Source organism: Perna viridis, chromosome 1, assembly GCF_037379345.1.
Source record: "Perna viridis isolate PV_CMFRI_1.1 ecotype Kerala chromosome 1, ASM3737934v1, whole genome shotgun sequence".
NCBI lineage: Eukaryota > Metazoa > Mollusca > Bivalvia > Mytilida > Mytilidae > Perna > Perna viridis.
In genome coordinates this window covers 58,313,380-58,338,321 of record NC_142445.1, presented here as the reverse complement: position 1 = coordinate 58,338,321, position 24,942 = coordinate 58,313,380, and the positions used below count along the sequence as shown (strand labels likewise).

The 24,942-nt window shown below is 31.7% G+C and overlaps 1 protein-coding gene and 1 long non-coding RNA gene across 9 annotated transcripts; one reads left to right on the top strand and one right to left on the bottom strand.

Annotated features, from left to right (window-relative positions):
• Positions 1-278: 278 nt before the first annotated feature.
• LOC148629567 (protein FAM110B-like) lies at positions 279-22,315 on the top strand. Of its 8 annotated transcripts, none has more exons than XM_088553697.1 (7): positions 279-405; positions 1,438-1,507; positions 2,069-2,111; positions 10,725-10,917; positions 15,060-15,183; positions 18,183-19,104; positions 19,628-22,315. In XM_088553697.1, exons 4-6 carry the CDS (start codon positions 10,770-10,772, stop codon positions 19,102-19,104), a joined length of 1,194 nt encoding a protein of 397 aa, XP_088409823.1. In that variant the 5' UTR covers positions 279-405; positions 1,438-1,507; positions 2,069-2,111; positions 10,725-10,769; the 3' UTR covers positions 19,628-22,315. The 8 variants fall into 8 exon arrangements, with proteins under 8 accessions (XP_088409823.1, XP_088409829.1, XP_088409790.1 ...); XM_088553703.1 differs by having other exon boundaries at positions 2,069-2,148; XM_088553664.1 differs by having other exon boundaries at positions 280-405; positions 2,069-2,129.
• LOC148629568 (uncharacterized) lies at positions 12,634-16,831 on the bottom strand. Its single transcript, XR_015916882.1, has 2 exons — positions 16,445-16,831; positions 12,634-13,261 (listed from the first exon to the last, which is right to left on the bottom strand). It is a non-coding gene; the product is annotated as an uncharacterized LOC148629568 (long non-coding RNA).
• Positions 22,316-24,942: the final 2,627 nt, after the last annotated feature.

The window sequence follows — 24,942 nt, the reverse complement described above, 5'->3', positions numbered from 1 at the left end:
TAATCAACTCAATTTCAGATCAAATAGGGATGAAGGAAAATGATCACTACTTGTAATAGTTTAAATGAAATGACATTTATGTCAGACTGTATACATAGATGTGTTTTTCTTTGAACTAATTTGTTTTATTTTGAAAAGTTTTATTTGCACTATTGACAGATACATGTAAGTTATTCATATCACATGCACTGTTTTTCTTCCAGTTAATTGTTATATTGGAGATAAGAGAAACAAACTAAAACTATGATATTATTACATGTATTGTTATAAGGTATTGATTATACTGAAATTGTTTTAAGTCAAATGACTGATATAGTATCAAGTTCCCATGGCAATAAAAAGTTTGGTGTTTTCCAGATGTAAACAGCTGGTGGACATTTATGTGAGAGGAAGTTTTAGTTAGAGGTAAGGCTAGCTAGTTTTGGTATATAAATAATTAAAACTTCTTAATTAAAAAAAAATCCACATAATTTCTCAATTTTCTAGCATTTTTACATATTAGTATACTGTTAATTAAGTGCCTTTCTTGAAAAATAAAAAGTAAAAAGTAAAAAATAAAAAGGAAAAGGTTAACATTTTGTTCCTTTATAGATTGTTTTTTTAATGTTTGTTGTTGAGTTGAATCTTAAGGATAAACATACTCGTACTTTTTGAAATCTTATTGTCTTCTCCAGTGTCATTAATGATGTCTCAACCTTTTCCTATTCTCAGAATTAGAAATACCATATATCTCTGTTTACCCACATAAAACCAAAGTAATTGGTCTCTATAAATAAAAAAAATAAAAAACTTCAAGATTGAAATTTTGAGTGTAGGCCAAGTTTAATGGGTCTCCCAACAAAAAGATGGCAATGTTTGCAGTTATTCCAAAATAACCCACGCAGCATATTTGTAAACAATAGTATTTTTATGATCATCGATGAAAAAATGATTATCTGGCATTTTATTTGTATGAAGTCATGTTAATGATAGGATCAGTCTGTTAATTGGATTAATGATAATCCAGATAGGATAAGCTGCTATTTAAATCTATGAGTCAGTTAGTTTACATTATTGTGTTTTGTCATCAGCTCTGTTTACTAATAATCAATACACAACAATCAATAGATATTGATCATACTTGTACATGTTCATGGACTATATGTTTCAATTCATGGATTCGACACATTTTTTGGTTTTTGATTATTAAGGTTAGTGGTTTCTGTGTCATATAAATATCTGGCATTGTTACTTATAGGGTCTCAGGAATTTATTCTGGAAAGTGTGTGGGGGTGGGGGGGGAGTCATTTATTGAATCACTATGAAGAATAAAAATTGATTATTGTTTGTTTGTTTGTTGGGGTTTAACATTAAGATGGCCCTTTAAATTAAGATAGTCCCATTTAAAGCAATTTGTAATGTAGTTCCAAAGCTTTTTCTCTCTTTATTTTCATATAGATCTATGCCTGGGGAAACTGGAAGGTTATTGACTTACTGGCAGAAAAGGAAGTTTTACCACTAGCTAGTAGTAAGAAAACTCCTGATTATAAAGACATAGCCTATGCTTATGACTTTTATGAATATAGTCCACCTACAAATGTAGTAAATACCTTGCAGTTTTCTCTCAGTATGCTGACTTGCTTAGAAAATAATCAGTCACTTTTTGTGGGATATGTTATGTAACTTTCAAAAAGAGAAATTTTTATGCAAATATGTTTTGTCTAATCACAAAATTAACTTGTGCAATAAAAAAGGAGAAAAAAATCCATATTTTATGGGCAATTTCAATGTTTAAAAATGTGGGTGACCCAACTTTTGTACCAAACTTGAATGGTATATGATCTTGTCATTTGTTGAAACATTAAATTCACATGGACATGGATATGTTCAAGTAAGATTTAATACATTTGATGGGTTAATGTCAAAACCTGTCTAAATAATTGATTTTCTCTTTCCAAAAAAAAAGTTTAAAAGTATTGGTTCTAAAATTAGAACAGGGAAAGACCCTCAGGTAGGTGTACATGTGAGGACAGGTGTTTAGTCATTTGTGACAGGTAAACCATTACACATACTGTGTTTGTATTTTCAGACAGGAAATAGAACGATTGAAAGCCTGGGAACTTTACTTTGGAGTAAGAAGTTTACCTAAGGTTATTAATGTTATATTAAGTTAGTTCATTTGATTATAAATTGCTTTTAAATACATGTGAATCAGACTTATAAAAGTTTAAGTTTTTTTACAAAATGTTCTAAGATTTAAAAAGTTGAATGAGCTAAAGGAACTAATTATTTTGTGAAATTTAAGGAGCTATTGCATAATACTAAAATACTAAAGCTTACACAAGCTGAGGTACATGTAAGGGTAAATGAATTGAAAAATTGTGAGGTATTGAAGTGCTTAATTTCAGGTAAGGTACCTGTATACTCTACTCATTTTTAAAGCTTAATAATCAGTCAATTTGATTAGAATACAGTTATTATCATTCTTTGAAGAAAATAAATTGAGATCAACTCTAATACACATGTAGTGATGCATAAGCTTCTTAGAATAGAAAAAAAGTTAACAGTGTATCTGTTAAAAAAAATTAATATTTGCAGTCCTGAGGTATTGATATGATTGTAATACAAGATTTGGAATCTGCTTTAATAATGAATAAAAGTTCTAAATTCATCAAGAAGTCTATCTACAGGGGTCCAAATTTTCTTTCAAGTGTACTAGGTCCACAGCTGTTTCCAGTTTCAAAGCAATGGTCCACTTGGTGAGAACTTCAATTAAGTGTGAATGAAATGGATGAAAGGTCTAGGCCCTAGGCAAATGTTAAAGGTCAAAGGCCCTATGGTAGAAATGAAGTATCCATGACCTCCCACCACCACTAACTCAAATTCTTGATCTATAAACAATTATATATATGGAGGCCAGGGTCCTTGGTCATAGTCATTTTATTGGGAAAAGAAACTGATTGTGAACCCAATTGACTAAGATTTATTTAACTCACTGTAATATTTTCAATAATTTTGTTTTAAATTTATGTCATATTATTATTAAATGTTGATAGCACTTGTTGTCAGAATGTTTTCATGAAGGTGGAAAGCCAATGAACCTATCATACTTAAACATATTTACCTGTTACCATTGACTTATACCGGTATATTATACTTGAGAGCTTTTGTCACTATTACAATCTAAAAAATCAGATGAACTCTCACTTGGTTAACCTTAATTAATGAAACTCCTATAAAATAATTTATAGATGATATTTACTTATGGTGTTAATGTATACTCCACAAAAAATGTTAAGGGCCACTATAAAAAATTCAATAAATTTAATTTTATTATTATCAGCATCAAAGTAAAAAATTCTATAAATTAATCACTATAACAATAAAAACAATCTTCTTAAAAACAAATGACAGTTTAATAACGTTTAAAATCACTGTCGTAATGATGGAAATCCAAATTTTGAATATTGAGGAAAAAACTAAGTGACCCTTAACATTTTTTGTGGAGTATATCATAGAATTATTCCATTTTATACTAAATGACCTTTTCTTACCACACAAAACAATAATTCTAACTTTCAAACATTACAAGTAATATTACTTATACCTGCTAAGACATATATATGTAACTGACATTCATGTAACTGGGGTGGATTTAGAGTTCTTATTTGGCAAAGGGTGTAAACTATGTATTTGACAACATTAGGAAGATGACAGTTTTTTAATTATTTTTGAAAATTCAAGATTCAATGCCAAAAAATACATTCTCCGTTTTAGAGATTTGTGTGACATTTACTGTGCCACCTCTTAGGAAAGACTACTTAATACACAGTTATATTTTTATAAACCTGTCAATTTTTATGTTTCCTGTTCACTATTATCACAAATTCAGGTTTTTACATTGTTTTATCAAAGACCATTGGTGTTAGGCTATTGTACCTGTGATAAGATTACCTTATTTTACCTTTGATGCCAGGTGAGATATGTTTATTTTTTTAATGGCCAGTTTACACTTGGTGATAACAACCATGTAAGTACAGTGTTAGACATAATCGGTCTGTCTCTCATGAGAAATTGATTGCAATGTCCTAAGGGCAATCCATGGTCATATTTGTTAGATTTCTGTGTTGTTGTTCTTTAAAAGTTCATTTATGCATGTTAGAAAGACTAAGATAAAAAGGCCATCTTTAGGATTAAACAAGGTCAAAATGCTTGTATGTAGGTCTGTTAGCTCATTGTATACCAGTCTTGGAATTTTGATCACTGTTTAAATAATTGTCACTTTCATGTTAATGAGCTAATTATAATGGTCATTTTATTGAACTGACACGGGTAATTAATACCACTTGCATACTGTATGGAATAGTAGTACATGTATCATACAGTTAGGAGCATAAATTTTATAAAGTTTACCAGTTTTAATTCATTTCCATAACAGAGTAAATCTAATGTAAAAACAGAACCACTGAGTAAATTGCCAGTCATTATTAAGTTAAATTTCCATTTGAAATTCTAAAGTAAATATGATATCCAGTATTTAATTCAGATTGGTATTGTTTGGTTGTGTAAAGTTGACAGTTCACACTCGATATAATACAAAAGTCTGTGTGTGAGACAGTACCTTTAAATGTCGATTTATTTAATAAGCTTTCTAAAGATTAGGCAGTGCATAGTTGCATGAACCTTGAGTTCATGTGTCTTAAATACATGTCAATAATATCCTTCCGCATATCTCTCCCTCTGTGTTCTTTACTTACAATTATAACTGAGGATTCAGGCAGCAACTTAGTTGTCCTCTTCTGTTATGGGTATTGAATTGGAATTCCATCTTTTTTGTCATTTTGCCTACAGTTTCAATTAACTTTTTTGTTTTTTTGGTAACACACTATGTTAGCAGCTTCATACTCTTCCTCTTTTATCTGACTTGACATTAAAGGAGCAGCATGACAGGTGTCTTGTTAGAAGCAGGAACTGCTTACCCTCCTAGAGAACATGTTTTACCATTTGTTATATTCCCGTTTGAAAAGCAGGAGGAATATAGTAATCATGATTTCTGTCTGTTTGTCTGTCCCTAGTTTTAATCTGCAACTCCTCTAGAACCTTTGAATGGATTTAATTAAACTTTCACGAATTCTTTATCTCATGATGCCATTATTCACCTTTTATTTTGTTTTTCTATCTGATACCTTAATTCCTATATGGTTTCTGTTGAGGTAGAGGGAGTGGTATCACCAAGTGAGCTTAATACAATTTTTCTAGGATTATTGGTGTTTGTGCTGTTCCTTTTTTAAGGTACTTTCAAGATCTTTTATGATTTTTGTTTTGTGTTGATTCGTTATTGAATTTGTCCTGGTATTGGTTCCACTTGCATATATCTTTGATGTTCCTGTTGTTGCTTTGTCCACAAATTCCCCCTCACTTGTTCATTTGTTATTGCTATCTTATTTATGTATCCTGTTCACTTTACAGAGGACTAATTCCTGGAAGATGTTGACTCTCTCCCTGGAGATATAAATCCTTAGGACACCATATGGCTGGCAATCAAGTCAAGATTTAATTTTATGACCAGTAAAGGAGCTATTGATTTGAAGTATGACGGGTCTGAATAATGACTGTACAGATATATATAATACTGAATCATAATGACTTGGTTATTAAGGTTTAAAATACCCAATAATTACCCTGAAATTATGGAGGGTTATAATATATTCCTGTCTCTATTTTCATGTCATTCTATCTTTGTATTGAAGTAATTTTGTGTCATCAGTTTCTGGTTGGTAATGGATATGATAGTTATAAGTATATCGTTGATTGATTGATTGATTGTTGGGATTTAAGGCCCGAGCAGCAGTATTTCAGCTGTATTCAGGCAATGAACATGAAATGGATGATAAAATGAACATGAATGATGATGAAATGAAAAAAGGATGGGACACAAGAATGATAGGGTCGACAAATTTTGATTGCTACTAGAAAAAGGGGGGATGGGTAGGGTTGGGCAATTTAGCCTCCTGTGGCGGAGTGCAAAGTTCCTACTCCTATCGAATACCACAGGGTTCTTTAACATGCGAGGACCGTGGCATCTTTCCCAACACGGTGCACCACTATGGTTTGCGGTCAGGTTTTCCATATTATAGCCTGACAACCCCAGCATGTAACATGCCAGGGGTACCCCATTCCATCACCTGGGGCACACATCCCAATTGCTCTTTGGGCAAAGTGCCTAGCTCCCGGCTAGGTTTCTGAGTTCTATTTAGTCGCCTTTTACGACAAGCTTAACGCTGCTGCAAGCCTATTCTTTTGACCCCCGAACCTGCACAGGGGATATTGTATGGTAAAAAGTTAGTAGACATTTATTGTTTGAATACTTGCTGTTCATATTGTACCTGTTTATATTGTACCTGTAATTTTAAAGGTGATTTCTTTGATACATTCTAAGTAACGATAATAATGTAGATATACCTTACTCAATACATGTACTTTATTAACGATAATACTATAGATATACCTCACTCAATACATGTACTTTATTGCCATTTAAAAAAAAATGTAATTTCCATGGCTTTCATTTTACTTCTTTTTATCTGACAGTGAATTTGTTTTTTGACTCATTATGTTGTATATGTGGCCTTGAGTTGGTCCTTATCAGGCAGTTTGCACAACATGTAGTGAAGCTTTTAGAAGTCATGTGTTCAGTATTATAGAGTAAATCATAGCTGCAGAAAGTTAGAATTTTGGAACAGGTACATGTATTATCATGGGTTCTTATGTACCTTTGGTGTTATGTTATTAAGGTAGGGGGAGGGTGTCAAAACTGATGCAAAGTCCTGAATCTGCCTTTTGAATGCTACATGTACATGTACACTAGGTATACACTTCATCATTGTACTAACTGATTGATTTTTTCTATCTCATGCTACTACCATGGTACTTCAATGTTTTGGTAATTTCCAATGATAATCTTATTTTGAATCCACTGTGACATTGCCAATAAACAGAATATAGTCATTAACATCTTAACAGAACAGAAGATCTGGCCCTATCTGGCTCACTGTGATGTATTCTATCTAGCCCTATCTGGCTCACTGTGATGTATTCTATCTGGCTCACTGTGATGTATTCTGTCTGGACATCTGGCTCACTGTGATGTATTCTATCTGGCCCTATCTGGCTCACTGTGATGTATTCTATCTGGTCCTATCTGGCTCACTGTGATGTATTCTGTCTAACCCAATCTGACTCACTGTGATGTATTCTGTCTGGCCCTATCAGGCTCACTGTGATGTATTCTGTCTGACCCTATCTGGCTCACTGTGATGTGTTCTGTCTGACCCTATTTGGCTCACTGTGATGTATTCTGTCTGGCCCTATCTGGCTCACTGTGAGGTATTCTGTCTGGCCCTATCTGACTCACTGTGATGTATTCTGTCTTGTCCTATCTGGTTCACTGTGATGTATTCTATCTGGCCCTATCTGGCTCACTGTGATGTATTCTGTCTGGCCCTATCTGGCTCACTGTGATGTATTCTATCTGGCCCTATCTGGCTCACTGTGATGTATTCTGTCTGGCTATATTCTGTATATACTTGTTTAACATGAATATATACTGATAGTTAAGAAAGATATTTATTTTGTTTTATCTCAGTAAGTAGTGCCTTACAATGTTGTAAAAAAATGATTTTTTTTTAATATTATGTCCATGTGTCAATATATTTCACTGTATAGATGATTGTATCTCTATTTTCTGAGCTTTGCAGATCTCAATCAAATTTTGTTTGGTTGTGAGACAAGATAATGGTTCCTATGCTATGATAGAACATTTTTGGAGGAATTATATCGCTTTGATATATTGGTGGTGTATGGATATAGCTACATGCCAACATTTTGTAATAGTTGATACTTAATACTTAGGGCTTGAAATGGAGGGTTATTAATTTTCATAAAATGAATAGTGTCAATTGGGTTTCACATTTAGATGATATAGAATACCAGTAAAAGACGTAAAAATCAAACATGTGAAAATAAGTCCATTTTAAATATTCATTTTTCATAAAGACAAGTTACTAAGAAGTAAGATAAAAAATTAAAAAACAAAAAAGAGTAGTGTCTCTTTCCACACTAAATATTGATATACATGTACATGTTAGGTACTTGTTATTTGATATTAACCATTCATGGGAAGTTAAAATATTGAATTGACTTTGGCACTTGTACTAACTTTTTAATCTGACTTTAATTGTGTAGATTAAGTATATATCTCCAGGAAAGGATAATAATTGAAAAGTACAACATTGACATTTAATCCGTTCATTATTTAGCTAGATTAGTTCACATATATGGTGTACTGGCAATTATTTTATCACTCCACATTCATTTGAGGTAGATTGGGATATTTCATTAATATGATACATAATATTAGCCCTAAGATGGGTGTGTTTAATCATATACTCTCTATTATGTGTCCTAAAGACTGTATAATTACGACATAATGAGATATAATTTGGTAATGGACTTGAAGGATCATTCTGTGGGACCATGTTATGTCCATGTTATTATTTTGTCTCATTATTATTGTCAGTTGATGGCTTATTGATTGAAGATGACCAGTAATTGATTTAATGACTCAATACACCTTTATACAGGTACTTGTCTTTGATGTCTCATGTATGATATCTTTGATGTTGCTCAGGTATGTCAGCTGTTACTGTGATAGTGAGGTAATACAGAATTCCACAGGTTGGATTAACATCCAGGAAATTAGGTTAGAAACTCAGTCATGATCCAGGATTTATTTGTTTTTGATAAGATTTCAAAGTAGCAGGTAAATCTTTATGTTGATAAATCTTTGAATTTACTGCTGATTTCTGGTGATAAACTTTTGTATTAACTGTCTAAAGCTGAGTAAACTGTTTTGATTTATTTTGCCATTAACTGGGATTTACATGTTTTTTGTACAGTAACAGTTCAAATGATTATATAATTGTGGACCCTCAGGGGAAATTTTCTGGAACTATTCCCTAAATTAAGGTCATTGTATTCAATAATGGCTTTAAAACATACCTGATGGAAGTCTGCGGGAGATGTTTACTTCTTGTGAGTCTTTGACTCTTGCATATTATTCTTCAGTAATGAATTTGTTGGACATGTATTTATAAACTGTCTGAACTTGATTAATACTAAGTACAAGTAATAAATATAGTAGTACATGTTGCTTATACTTGTAGTGTGATCATATCTACATATATAATTTTACTGAAGAGATTTTTTTAGTTTTGGTATCGGATTAATTATGTAATTTTGTCAGGAGCAATGAGATATAAAAATGAAAGGAGGGATACAATTATTATATGGTAATTTAATTTCAGAAGTAACACACATTCTGATTGGATAAAAAAATTTTGCCTATCATCTCATAGACCAAATTTTGTAATGTGACTGTGACATCATCCAACTTTTTAAATGATTTACTTCTTGGATTTAAATACTGAAATAAGATTACAAGGAATGACTGTTATTTTTTTTTGGTCTATTTGAAATAACCTCAATGCCTGTGGTGCACACTTTAAAATAACCTGCTACACATGTTATAGACTGAAAAAATATAAGTCATTCCTTAATTATTTTTTTTACATTGCCCTGAATTAGTTATCTGCACATAGATTTAGTTGAATTGTTTTTTATTAGTTAACCAATTATCTTGAAGACCAAAAAAAAAGACAATTTTCATTTCTATTTTTGCCTTGAAGGTTTTGTTCAGTACAATTAAAAGTTTTATGATTTATGGTAAAAAGACATGATTTTGTGTCTTTTGGTCCTGTCTTGTATCCAATACACAATAAAGTCAGATTTTATCATTATTTTGCCTTGGGTTGTTTCCTTTTCAAATCAATATACTGGTATATTTGTATAAGTTATCATATGGTCGTATTTTATCGCTTATGGCGATATTTTCCAATTATTGAATATTTCATATATCCTGTATTATTGTTAATGTGCATAGGCTATTTGTAAACATACATGTACTGGTATGTTTTGATTTATAATGTATTACATTTAAGGTGTCTGATTTTGAAGTTTCTTACATTATGTAGGTTTAAAGGTCTTTATGTTTTCACTGTAAAATCTATTATTATGTTCTGGGAGCTTATAAATTGTTATGTCATGTTGGTATATACGTACTTAATTACTTTTCTAGAAACATGGGCTTTTGGCCACACTCCAGAAAATAAAACATATTTAACACACTGACATGGAATGCTTTTTTATGTTTGATTATTTTCTGACAATCATTGCCACCAAGTATTGTAGAAGGAGAAATAGTTCTATGGATAAAGATCTTTCATCTCTTGAGACTTGCCATTCTTTTTTATTTTTTATTTGTTTTTCAATAGCCAGGATTTATACAATAACTCCACCATCACCACCTGACTAGAGTGTACAGGGGTAAATTGTGAAGAATATAAATTATATGATTTATGACTTGCCATTCTTGTTCCTTCAGATGTAGATCCTAAACTTTTTGATGGATGTGCCTTTGAATGAAAAACGAAAACCAGCGATAAACATTTCTAGGCATACAATCACACTTTTTGCATAATTAAAAATGAAATAATTATTTATCGGCCTTGATCTAACCTCAAACTGGGATATTAAAATTGTTCCTATATATAGTACATGGAGGATACCACCATGTAACTTGTATCTTGTTGACATAAACCTCTTATTTATTGATTTTTCTCTTGCAGGATGCTGCAATACCGGTTCTAACTCTGAGGTATTTGCTGTAATCGATGACTGAACTTGTGTGTCTCACCGCGGCAGAACAGATTATAAAATTGGCCATGTCAATTTCTGTAACCTCCATCAGCAATACACCCAATAAACTCATCAACAAAGGAGCAGAATTCTTCAGGACCAACAGCAACAGAGGTCTGTTTGGTAAGTATCCATGGAAATTAGGACTATAACCCTAAAATCATTCTCATCTTTCAAAGAGAGTATTACAATTAACAGTGGTCAAGGTCCTGTTTCATGGGAAAAATCAGATTAAGTTTTCTTCTATTCATAATTGGAGATTTTTTATGAAAACTCAGCCTTCCCTCTTTGGTGAGTAACCATAGGGACAAGATCATAAACAGCATTCTTATTAAAGATTGTGACAATAAAGTTCTTTTATGGAATTTCTGGTAAACTCATCACCATACTTGATTTTACCAAATTCTACATCTCATTTTTTTATTTCATTAAATTTTAAGTTTCCAAATCCCAAATTTTGTAAGTTAAGAACAGTTTAAAAGCAGTAAGGCAAGGACAATTACTGGTAAATAAAATAAAAGAATGCATCATAACATGTAATTTTAGATTAACATCAAAGAACTCGCAACCATGATAGTCTTCATTTCCTTGATGTTTGAAACTTTTTACAATTAGGGAAAAAAATCTGAAGTATCACAAAAAACAATACATATAACAGAGATGAAGTTATAAGTGGCAGATATAAAACCAGATGGGAGAACTTAATTACATATTTATTTGTTTCCTATCTCAGGTATTACACCCACCTGTTAGACAATTACCTGGCGGGAATATAATTCCAGGTGTAAGTCACCTGGTACCAGTTATTTATGTTGAAGAATATTCTGATGGTACTTAGGTTGAATAGACACATAATTAACATGTTCAGTGTGAGCTCAAAGTAAATCATGATATACTGTATTCAATGTATTCATTTTTTGCAGTAGCTAGTTTTCACGGTTTCTGTCAAGTGAACATATTTGTGGGTATCAATTTTCGCGGATTATAAAAATGACAAGCCATATATAGTGTTAGAAATCAATTTCGCGGATACTATTTTTTTTAGCTTTTATGTTCACCATGAAAATAAATACTTTCACAGTAATTAATTTAGAAGTTATGAGCTTATTTCCTGGTATCTGTTCTAACTTTTTGTTTTCACTTGTTTCGTCCATTTTAATTTTTACTCTAGTTACTTGTAAGGATTCCTTGTGGAACTTAAGATAACAGTTAGTAACAAGATGTAAACAGTTAATACATCAAGTTTGTGAGCTGCATCACTGTAACTGTAAGATGTAGCTTGATCAATTAATGCGCTGTACTCAGATGCATTTGAATACAATATTTACTTAAAATTCCTCAGGGGGCCTCTTGTTAGTAAATCATCAATAATTTAGTAATGATTAAAAAGATCTGAGATCTCATGTGAATTAAAACAAATGATCCACATTACTGAATGATGTTGTGAGGAAGTATGATCAAACAAAAGGGTTGTCTTGGAGAAAATAGTGATGAGTTTCATCAGCTAGATGTTTCACTTGTCTAGACACAGCTGAAATTCATTGGGAAAGATAAACTTTAAATTGATATATGATGAGGATATCTAAAGCATTGTACACGGTATAGTTCTTTTGTGTTCTTATCATTTTTTAGAGTATGGAAATTTCATTTCTCATAATTTTGTTTTATAGTACTAGATACATGTATATACATGTATATATATGCATAACAGGCATCACTTCAGGCATCAAAAGTTCTGCAATTTTAAACTTACTTGTGTGTTTCATATCCAACATTGTTATATGTGATTTTTTTCTAATCCATTGTTGATTTGTTAACCTAACATAAAGAGACGAATCATCTATCACATGCTCTGATTATTTGGTATTGAGTAACTATACAATGAATTGTAGATTTTCAAAATAAGAAAAAAAAACAGAGAACCAAAAGCAGTTGAGCACTTAATTTTTCATTTTTTTTATATATACAGAGGCTGTCTAACAATTTTGAACAGGGGTTCCAGTGGGATTCTGAAAATTTTTTGCCAAAATTTTGCTCCCAATTAACAAGCTTTTCTGACAAAAGTGGGTTTTCTAACCCATAGAACTCACATGGACCTTCTATTGATATAGTCTCTATCTAAGATACTAAAATATCATGCACATTATGATAAGAATTCATAGTAAATATATAAAAATGAAACATAATAATTATTTCTGTGATGCAAATTTCACTTCGTGCATTGTCAAGAAATCTTTTCTAAATCAGCCAAAAAAAATTGTACAGAAATTGTAAATACATCTTTTTGTAAGAACCAAAATTTAAGTCAAATACAGATAGTTCTGTTGTGGTTAGGCCCTCCTTCCTTTCTTTAATGGATGTCTCACTTCCCATTTTTTATTACTCTATCAGTAATATTAATCAATTTTACTGGCTATGTTTTTGTGACAAAGTCTTCTTAAAATTTCTTTTACCCTCAATGGTTAACCTAAAAAAAGAAATTTGGATGGCCATTTGAGAGAAAAAAGTGTCAAGTTTTGAATGCAGTTAGGGAATGTAAATAAGATAACTGTCACTGCTTTTGAGTAAACAGCCTCTTTGAGATTAAATGGAAGTTTATTGATTGGAAGATTCCTATACATTTCTATTGTCATTTGAATATTGGTTTTACAGCTAGTTGAAAGAGACCAGTTTCAATTTCAATAAAAATTTAGGTAGGCTAATGAGTAATTCAAATAATTTTTTAGGTAGAAATCCCCCTTCATTATTCCAATGTATCCTACTTAACAACCAAAGAAAACCTGTGTGATCTTTTGGACACTGACTTTTAAGTTTGAATAGCTGTCAGTTAAGATGGTGGAAGGCAAATTTAAATGTTAAGGTCATCATAATTGACAGCCATTCAAAATTTAAAGACAGTGTCTAATTGATCACACAGGTGTCCTGTGGTAGTTACTTAACTACATTATACATTGGTATAATGTAGGGCAGATTTCTACCCAAAGAGCTATTTAAATTACTCACTAGCCTACCTAAATTTGTAACGGAATTGGAACTGGTGTATTTCAACTAGCTGAAAGTTGTAAAAGACTTTACTTGTCTTCTATGGTTAACATATTGTATATGACTACATGTATATGCATCAGCCGCTCAATTGTATTTTTGTTTCTTTAAAATATACATGAATGGGTCTTTCTTAATTTAAGACAGCAAAAGCACAGAGCATTTAATTTTACTGTTGTCTGAATAAATATTTTCTTAAGTTTGGTTGATACCTAAACACATTGTTAACCTCAGGAATAACATAAGTATTGTATTCAACTTGGAAATATTTCTTCTATTGCCATGGTCTTTGGCTTAGTGGTCAAATTTTTGAGGATTTAGGTTTTAACACTGACTGGGTGATACTGATAATATTCAATTCTCATTCAAAAATATATGAAGAAATGTCATATCCCTGTCATAGTACCAAAATTCATGGATTATCTCCCTTTTGTGGCTAATTTATACTATTGTTAACTGTGAAATTTTTACTTCAGTTATATTTTCACTGTTATAGCTGTAGGGCGATTTTTAATGAATAGTTTTTTCGAAAAGCATTATACTATAATTTTGGTGAAGAGTAATCAAGGGAACTAAGATTCTAGCAGAAATCAAAAGAACGTAATCCAGGGACAAAGACTATACATGGAAAACAGACAAACACAACAAGAACATAAAGTACCTAAAATAATACTTACAAAGTAATAAAAGTACATGAGCAACTAGGACTCCACTAAAAACTGGGAGCATGGACCAGGTGCATAGATAGGGTAAGCATCCTGTGCTCTTCTAGAAACACCTGCCAAGTTACTCATAAAAGTTGATTGCAAATTTAAAACTGCCCAAAAGTACATCACAGAAATCGTGAAAAAAAGATTTTCCGGTTAACAGTATCAATAATGCAAGATTTATGTGATTTTTTTACAATTATTTTATTTCTATTGATGTAACTTATAACCAATTCTAGGTCAAAATATAGTATTGAATTATTACATAACCTTAATATATACATGTATTTTGTACTATACATAATACATGTAATTCATTTACATTTTAAAATTTATGTGACATTTATTACTCGAAAAGTCCAGGCATGAAGGTTAGCAGAAGAGACCTGAAGTGTCTTTATGTTCTATAAATAAAAGAAAATTTATTCGTATACTTGATTATTAGTCATTCATTTCTCAAAATGTACAATGACATGGACATGACTTAAGTCTTGTAAAGTCTATTTCAATTTGTAGATCGTAGAAGAAAAAGTGCTGTGGAACTTCTAGAAGCTTCTAAAGGGGAATATGTTAAAAGTGTTAGTGTACTGCATCAGAAACAGGAACTTAAACATCCTGAGAAGTTACACGTGAGCACAAGGTCAGTCTATAAATAAAACAAAATGGTTTTGTTAGTTCATAGGTCGAGATAAGTGTCCAGGAAATGGGAAGGTTGTTGTATGTATGTTTGAGAGCGAAAAAATAAAAGTACAATTTTTTTTAATAATGATCTAACACCATGAAAACAGTAGTTGATCTATTATTCCTAATGCTTTATAGATGCTTAAGTGCAAATTTTTATATGTTAATTAAGTTATATGATTCTTTTCTATTATTATTTTTTAAAATAAAGAACTTTGTTAAACTTAGTTTTTTTTTTTTTTTTATTAAATTGAGTACATGCACCGGTTTATGTTTTTAATAAGTTCAGTTAAGCAACAAAATCAGGAGTTAGTGCCCTTGCCATGATTTATAAAAATACCAGACAGAGTTGAGATATCTATTATTTCATAGATCATCAGTTTTGATTTGTTTGTCATAGATAAGGAATGAATTTTCTGAGCTCTGAGATAGAACCTATACCATTATCATCAGCAGGAATAAGACTTTGTGTTGACAGACTCCATCATTATATCTACATTTAGGTATTAAATAGAGGTGCCTCATCTATTAACAATTAAACTTCCTGTTAAAATAGGGTTAATGATTGATAGGTCATCTGATAAAGTCATCTTTGAAATTTTTTCTCCAAAATTTTGTTTAAAAAATCTTTAGAAGGAATTCAAATTTTCCTTTACTTCAAGACTGAAGTAGAAGTTGTTATTTTTTAGATGTTGCATCCCTTCCCTGTATTATTTGTTGCTTGTTTTTCAGGACTACCTAATTCATAACATATTCATGTCAAATGGATTTCAAATCATCATTTTGTAAAGTATATAAATATAGTAAATAGGGAACTACCATTTGATTTTTAAGGGGGCAAGGATGAAATTTGAAATGAAAAGAAAGAACTTATATTTTCTTAAAAACAGAAAGCAAGATGGAAAATCTTATACTGGCTTGCTCCATAAAAAATCCCTACTTTACCATAATTTCTGCTTAGTGCTTTTGAAGAGATAATTAAATTTGAGAGTTTTACTTGTTGCAGTGATACTTTCAAGGTTGGCCTGACATTCATTAAAACCTGGATGTTATGTCTGTTTTCAGGATATTAAAATAGTTTGAAAATATATAGAACAAAATGGACTTAATTAAGCTTATGTAAGGCACTGTATGTTGCATTTTTAACCTAGACATCAATTAATGAAGTCAGAAGGCAGGTTGAGTACAATCTTTCTGGTTTAGATTATCTTAAGCTTTACCTGGCAGAATGGAACATCATGTTGTTTAAAGCATATTATCAGCTGAATGCATAAATCTCCAAGTAATGTTGTTAATTCTAACTGCTAATCACTTTTGTCATTCTCTGTACTATCTTTCACGATTAACATTACATCTTTTCCTGATTACATCACTTCTTAACTTTACACTAAGCCTCCATAGACAATCCAATTAGACATAAATTCACAATATTGATTCCAAATTTTGCAATATACAACCAGACAAAGTTGTTTTCATAGAGCAAGGAGAAAAGTACATATTATAGTTGGGTACCATGAACCAATTAAGTGTTTCTGAATTATTTTGTCTGGCTTGATGGATTTATTGGAGTTTCTGATTTCATTATATAATTGACCAAACTAGTACAGGTAAGAGACTGTTATCCATATGTAATCTTGATGTACATATATTGGTATGTCTTGATCAACCTAAAAATGATCCAGGATCAGCTGTCGGACTAAACTTTTGCTTTAAAGTTCAGACTTTTTGTTTTGGAAGTTGATAAATATTATAACTTATTTGTTTGTAATTATATCTGGATGATTGATATACTGTGAAAGTATTCATTTTTGCAGTGTACTAATTTTGTTTCCCCCTTCTTTGGTAGGGAGTCATATTGTTTTTGGCTTGCCTATGTGTCCATCACAAAGTTTGTCAGAGCAACTCCTCTGTAACTGCTGAACCAAATTTTATGAAACTTGGTATGTAGCAAGAACATCTTTTGTAGTTGTGCATGTTCCTAGGAAATTTTGATCCCCTAATTTTTGTAGGAGTTACGCTCCTTTGAATTTAGAAATTTGCCTGTCCCTTGAAATTTTGTCAAAAATCTTTATAATTACCTTGTTCTGTGGACAAGGCGGGTACTGCAAGTGGATCCAGTTTGAGGGACAGGAGGAGACATATGTTCTTGCAGACAAATTTTAATTTTCGTTATTTTTTGTGGTGAACATAAAAGCGTTTACAATTCAGTTTGATCAAACAAAAAATTGTTATCGAAATTTAAATTATTATCCTGTCATTGATTTATCTAAGAGACAATATTTATTACTTGTTATTACTGCAATATTGTTGCACCTTTACTTATAATTGAGCTATCAGGGAACTGTTTGGCATTATATTAAAATCCATCAGAGACTAGTAAAGGCTAATTTTGAGTTACCCTCCCCAGGTTACCATACTGAGCATAATAACCCAGTATGTACAACTGTCTTTACCTTCAGCTTACAAGTATTTCTTATTACATGTCTCCCAGTCCATAGACAAAGGCATAAAAATACCCACAAATTACTTTACAATCGTTATTACTGTAGAACTCCCATTAATCAGTTTTATTATGATGATTTCAATCTCTTCATAGAAATTGTATCATATGATCCAGGAATGGCAAAGGTTATCATTTTTTTTATCAGAATAGGATACCCACTATTAGAAAAAAAACCTTAGGTATTTGATCATGAATAGCAGATTTTATGAAAGATGAAACTTGTTCTGTGAGTGTGTGATTAGAGATTTTATTTGATTTTCAGGATATTGTCTGTTCAGGGACACTTTTAAGGTCAATATTGCATAGATTTCAGGAATTATATAATCTTTATTATTTAGAATGATGCTGAGTCAATAAGGGAGTAAAACCAATAGGTATCGATTTTTTAACTATCTGATGTTATTTACATGTCATTAATGAGGCTTTACATGTAATCAATTGATAACTATTTTCAGACCAAAAAGTATTGTGCTTGGTGCAGAACCACGATCTAAATCTGATCTTGGCCTGTCCCCTGTGTCACCAACAGACAAAAGTGTGAAATCTATTGAGCAGACGTCACCGGATCATGACATCAAATCATTAAGTAATGTCTCGGAATGTAACCAGACTGGAATAGTGCAAGAATCAAGGAAATCTTTTCATGGAAAATTATCTGCTTCAAGTATGACATCAACACCTCAACTGACTACAGAATTTAATGGGACAGATGTGGAGAAGAAAAAACCTGTTGTTAAACCAAAGGAATTTTTATCGCCAAATGCATTTCAATCATTGAGTACATCTGTGACAGTTTTGGTGGAAAAAAGATGTAATGCTGCAGTTGATAGTTCTGGAAATAAGGATATTGTTGTTCGAAGAAAAAAGAAACCATTACATCGTTCTCAGTCAGATCTCAGTGGTCGATGGTCAAGGAATAGTTCAGACTTCTCAGATTTAAGTTCCCGTGTGTCAAGAACTAGTACTGAGGTTGAGCGATTCTTTAACGAAATGGGTTTGGAGAGTAGTGTTTTAGAACGGATGCGAAAATTCCATGTTTCTCAGGTAAATGAGGATGACATTTTTGAAAGTATTAGTTCCATAGATTCTGCAGAGAGAAGTACATGTAGCGAAATCTCTAATGAAGACAAAGGTCAACAATCAAAAGACAAAGAATTAGCTGAACGAAATTCTGTACAAACTTCCATTGTGGAGAAAAATGCAAGGATTATTAAGTGGTTGTGCAGTGTAAAGAAGGCAAGGACAAATCCTGAGGCTGTATCACAGAAGGCAAGGACAAATCCTGAGGCTGTATCACAGAAGGCAAGGACAAATCCTGAGGCTGTATCACAGAAGGCAAGGACAAATCCTGAGGCTGTATCACAGAAGCAACAATAGGTAAATAATAAATACACTAAACAAGTAAGTTCTACTCCTCCAAATTACAAACACTTGCAGACATTTATAAGATAGCTTTTATGTCAATTAACAACAAACCTGTCTGAACCAAACCTTGAAAAATTAACAGAAAACCTGTCTAACCAGTCACTTTATATAGGTCAAAATGTATTACGAACCTGAATACATTGTTTCCAATTTAAATGCTTTAAGTGTTTACTAGTGAGGTTTCTGATTAGTTAATCTAAATTAGAAGGTAGAATCAGTTTAGATCTTGTCACTTTTGAGCCCATAATTTTGGTTAATTAGTATGGGTGTTCAGTTGAAACTGGTAATGGAAGGCTGTACTTCAGTATAAATATACATGTATATGAATGTTGCTGTTAAGACATTTTCTATAGTGAAAGATCTTTTTTTATTAAATACATGTAAATGTATTTGTAAGTAGGATATGATGATGGAATATAAAGTAAATCTAATAGAATATGATACCTAATAGTTTTGTTTTGTTTTTTTTTTTCAGAGTAAAAATACGGTCTGTACAAAGTCTGTTTTTCCTGCTCTGTGGACCAACATCAATTTGTTACCAGGTTGAGGACTATTTATGTTCTTTAGATGAAAGTCTTCACAAATTAACACTGTCAGAGGACCAAGAATAATATCAAAACAGTCTTTCATATGTTGTAAATTTTAAAAAAAGAATAGTGCTACATTTCTTTTGAAAACCATCATAGTTTTCATTCAAACATTTTACTTCAAAACCTGTTTTACATTATAATATTTCATTTCTACACATCCAAACACATCTTATTGTGCTGTAACTGGAGAAGTAATTCAGTTTATAAGAATCATTGAGAGAAGTTAGCTGTACTAGACTGTTAGACAATGGTTGTGATAAGTCAAACCCAGTGAAATAATGATTGTTATTAACTATCAGGGCTATGAGAAATATTATACAAGGTATGTTGTGGTAGGAAAGTTAAATCTACCAAACATGTTATATACATGTATTTTGGCTATTTTCTATTTAATTACAGGCTATTAATTCATGATAGTACAATTTATACTCCCTTACAAAACACATTTACTGGTACTAAAAATTTTTGTTACCATCCTTTAAATAAATTAAAACCATTTAGAATAATGTAATATCAAGAAAAAAGTATGCTTCCTTACTTCCTGAGATATTTTATGGTACATGTACAATGTACATATTTGGACATTCACTTCAGATTGTCTTTGGAGAATTTAGTTTCCCAAGTCTACAGTAGGGATATGGAAAAATCATCACTATGATACAAACTGTTTTGTTGTTGCAGTAATCTACATTGTCATTCATAATTAAAAAAAATAATGAACCAAACCAGAATTTCCATTCAATGTGCTGGACATTAGAATATTTGCCTATCTTTATAATCTTCTGTTTTGGTGAGTCCCATAGTAGTAATGCATACATATGTTCTATCATATTTAGAGAAACCAACAGGTGCATATGAACATACACCCCCTCCTAAGATTGGGAAATTTTTTTTGCATGAAATCTTGATTTTTCACCATCCCTAAACTGAGATCCTGGATCCACCCCCTAACTAAATAAGGTTTTCGTTAGCCTTGTTATTTGAAGAGTAAAAACTGTCATGCTTTAATTCCCCATTCAAATTGCTCTTGATATGAACAGTATATACTTTCTAAATAAATTCTCAAGACGAATTACAATTACTATGTTGAAACTACAACACATTTTTTTTTTGTTTCAAAAGAAGCCATCAATTTTTGTTTAGACAAATGTCACAGGTTTTCTCCCTTAGGAACTAATGTATCTTCCTGATTTCTAAAATTATACATTTGTGAATATGATTACCTCATGTCTCTGACTTTGCTGAAGTGATATGCATTTTCTTGTAAATTCCTTCAGTCTATTTAATTTGTATTATACATTTTAATTATAATGACGAAGACACATTATGTCAAAAGAAATTAAAGTCCCTGTTGGTTTATTTATTGTTATGCGATTGTTGTGGGCTGTGCATATTACATTATTGATTTGTGTTTTTGCCTTGAGCTTTTGATTAATTCTGGTTGTATAAAAATCTCATTTTACACTTTAAGTGTTATATTTATATATAGATCCCCTTATATAATGTTTAACAAATACATGATCATTTTATATGAACTGACTCAAGCACTATTTCTACAAACACCTCTTGCAATTGAGTTGGATGTTTTTTTTTTATATTTTGTTCATTGTCATTGTGATAATCGAACACGTCAGTTATCTCAATGGTAATCTTCTTGATGAATCAGCATTTTTATTGGAATTGCATTTTTACTATGTCATTACAGCTGAACTTGTTCATGTGAATTATTTTTCAGGGGGGAACTATCCATTAAAGTTATGTAATTCACTGCAGGCAGGAAGAGTGAAGTAATGCACTGTGACATTACAGATAATTTAGGTTAAGAACTGTCTTGGATAATTTGTTTTCAGTTCTGTTTGCCATTAGACCAGCTATCAAACCTTTTATCATGCACAGGTCTAAAGCAATTTGATTAACCGTGAAAGGAAAATATCTATTCAAGTCAAATAGAGGTATAAAGAATTGCAAGGTATCTAATTTTATGGAGGCAATATTAAAAGCTTCTCACAATCCAACTACTCATCCTTTGTGAAAGGAGGTAAATCTTTCCACTAGGATGAACTAGTTCCTTGTTCCATATTGTCATCAAATTTTTATCATACAAATGCTCTTATTATGGGAAAAAATACCTGTTTTAATGTGTACTTCCAGTAAAGCCAGTATGCAATATCTCTATAGAAGTATCTGTTTTGAATGATGCTTGTAACTAGATAGATGTGTACTAGTATTTAGATTTTGTTAAATTAGCAGGATGGTTAGTATTTGGTCACGTGACATTTATACCTGTATTCTACAGTATTATTAGTACATGTATATAGAAAGAATCAAAAGTACCTGTCTCTTGATTATACCTTTAGGAAAAGGAAAACATCAACTTTGTCATATTGAAACAATAATATTACCCCCCTTTTTTTGGTGTTTACAGCTGACGTTGTGATCAGATATTGTGCCTTATGTTCTAGGAGGTTATTCTGTTATCAGCATTCATGTTTCTGTTTATTGAGAAGGTAATCATGTTATTATCATTTTTTAATCAACATCATTTATGAAATTAAAAAATTGTTGCTATCTTGTTTCAGTTTTTTTCTTTTAGATGCCACAGGCGATAATCATGATAACCATGAGCTTAAATGAAGCTTTTTTTTAAAGCCGACAACACAATGTTGACAAAGATAGGATTTCTCTTCTGACATCACAAATTACTGTCACGTTGTATAAGACTGTACGAAATACGAATTCCGATACTGAATTGAACAATTTACAAGACAAACAAGTATCACACTATATTGCCGAAACAAACCACCAATATTAGACAAAAAATGATACTAAAATTTGTACTGTGACGTTTTATAGTACTGTACGGATTACAAACTCCTTTACAAGACGAACAAGAAATAGTATCATACAATTACAAAACAAAACCACTAATAGAGACCCCCTAAAAATGATACCAAAAGTCATCACATGGTTTGTGTTGTAACTAAATGTTAATGACATTTTTGGGGGGAAAAATTTTGAACTCATTAATTATAATTCACTTATGGATTACTAGTAAGTTAAAAACCTACAAATAAACAACTATCCAAAGCGTCTTGAAGTTGACGTAAATAACGTGTATATCAATAGAGGAAAATTAAAAAGATCCAAATACAACGCTGAATCACTGCTTCAGTATGTACGAGATTGACATGCATTTGGTTAAAGATACGCTTACAAGCAATTTGCTGTTGAGGCTCGGATGGCTCCGATCGCCTTTTCCTGACACGATAATCGTAATTTTGCCAGTTTTTATTGAAAATATCACAAAGAAAATGCATTAATAAAAATCGACTCGGGTACTATAAAACGAATCCGACCGAATGAAGGATGTCGAGGAAAAAGGGGTTTGTCGGAACAGTTCGTATCCAAATTGCTTGTTTCTTAGTGGTACCTTGAACTCAATGATCAATAAGAGTAGGTCAACGTCACTTATGTAGAAGCCTACTCTTCCTGTACTTTCATACGACCACATGTATAATTTAGGATTGGTCTTTTACTACGATCTGAAAATTGGATAGTGGGAGCAAGCCCCTGGCTGTGGATAAGGGTTGGCCGATATAAGCTGGGTTTTTTTTCGACGCATTCAGTATAGTTTCGTTTTTTACCCTTTGACATTAAAGACGCATTTCTATGGAAACGCAAGTCAGCTGATCGCAATTCTGTTTTCCAATTGGCCAAACACTGAAAACTAAATGGCGTTCGATAATTATAAGTAAAAAGAACAAAATTTTACTGCGTCGGCTGTCTTTTTTTACAGATATACTTGTTTTTAAATAATGCCACCATAACAATTAATTACAGAGGACATGCCGCAGCACGTAAAAGTATCAATAACCATACATCATCACTTAACTAACACCTTTAAAATATTTAAGTAATATTCAAAGTTAGACGGATTGGAACTCAGAGCTAGGAAGTCTCCTTACAAAATTCTATCAAGTTATAATTATAGGTGCACGGTGGGAATTCTTATCACATGGAGTACATTATTATGATACGAAAACAGCCGGTTTTGTAACTAACATGCCACCAAAATTATGAAGTCTTTCTTAAGTTCTAATTTATCCCACCGCCAATAAAGTTATGACACGCCACATGTCATATTTTGTTCCAATTTGTAGATATCTTATATAATTTAGAATATAACCTCTATTTATTAAAAGATATTCTATTATGAGATGTCTCATAAACTTGATGAGATATCTTATATGCTTTATATATCTCATTAAAATAATTTTATAAGATATCTCATTAAAAGAATTTTCTTTCTAGAGTCCTAGTATCCTCATCTACGATAAAGGTTGACTCGATAGACACTCTGAACCATCTATAATACACCGTTGACTTCAGGGTCATGTTTTAATAATGAACTAAGACACTAAAAAAGCAAAATAAATAGATTAAAAGACAAAGGGGCTTCTTAAAGGCCCCTTTCTAAATAAAAAAAAATCTGACATGTACCCATTATGTATCACTGTACTGGAGATATCTGTATGGTTTACGAAAGTTGACCCTAAGCCAAAAAAAAAACCAAAACAAACAAACAAACAAACAAAAAAAAACAAAACAAAACAAAAAAAATAAGAAAAAAAAAAAACAAACAAAAAACATAGGGTTTCTTCCAAGAAAGACCACTCTACCTCGTCGAAAGCTTTTTCAAAATCAATTAATTATAGAAGTCCTGGATCTTCCTCTTTTAATTGGTCATGTAAGTCTGAATTAGGTGAACAAATTCACCTGTATATCCACCCTTCTTGTGTTTGACTTGAAACATTTTTTTTCTAAAACTGGTTTAAGTATATTTGCTATACTTGTCATCTACACATAGAAGAGCGATAGGACGCAAGTTTTTTTATAAAATGTTCGGCCTTTCCTTCTTAAGTGCATGTAATGACTCTTTGACGTTGACTAACTGAAAATTTTACCTTTTCAGACACCAAATTAAAAATAGGATACTAGTATTTATTATTATGCCAGAAAAACATGCACAATTCCACTGTGAATCCATTTGCAAGGCTTGGAGACTTGATTTTTTAAATATCTTTCAGAGTCTTCAAACAATCTTGCATGTAATTATCTCCCTCACAAGAAGTAATTTCTCCCGGGCTAGGTTTTGTCATAGAGGGGTTGATATCATGATTAAAAGGGATCTATGCGGCTG

Coding starts and splice junctions, on each gene's coding strand:
- LOC148629567 (XM_088553697.1), top strand. CDS start 10,770: ATGACTGAACTTGTGTGTCTCACCGCGGCAGAACAGATTATAAAATTG. Junction 10,918..15,059: donor CAGCAACAGAGGTCTGTTTG/GTAAGTATCCAT, acceptor TTCAATTTGTAG/ATCGTAGAAGAAAAAGTGCT. Junction 15,184..18,182: donor AAGTTACACGTGAGCACAAG/GTCAGTCTATAA, acceptor AACTATTTTCAG/ACCAAAAAGTATTGTGCTTG.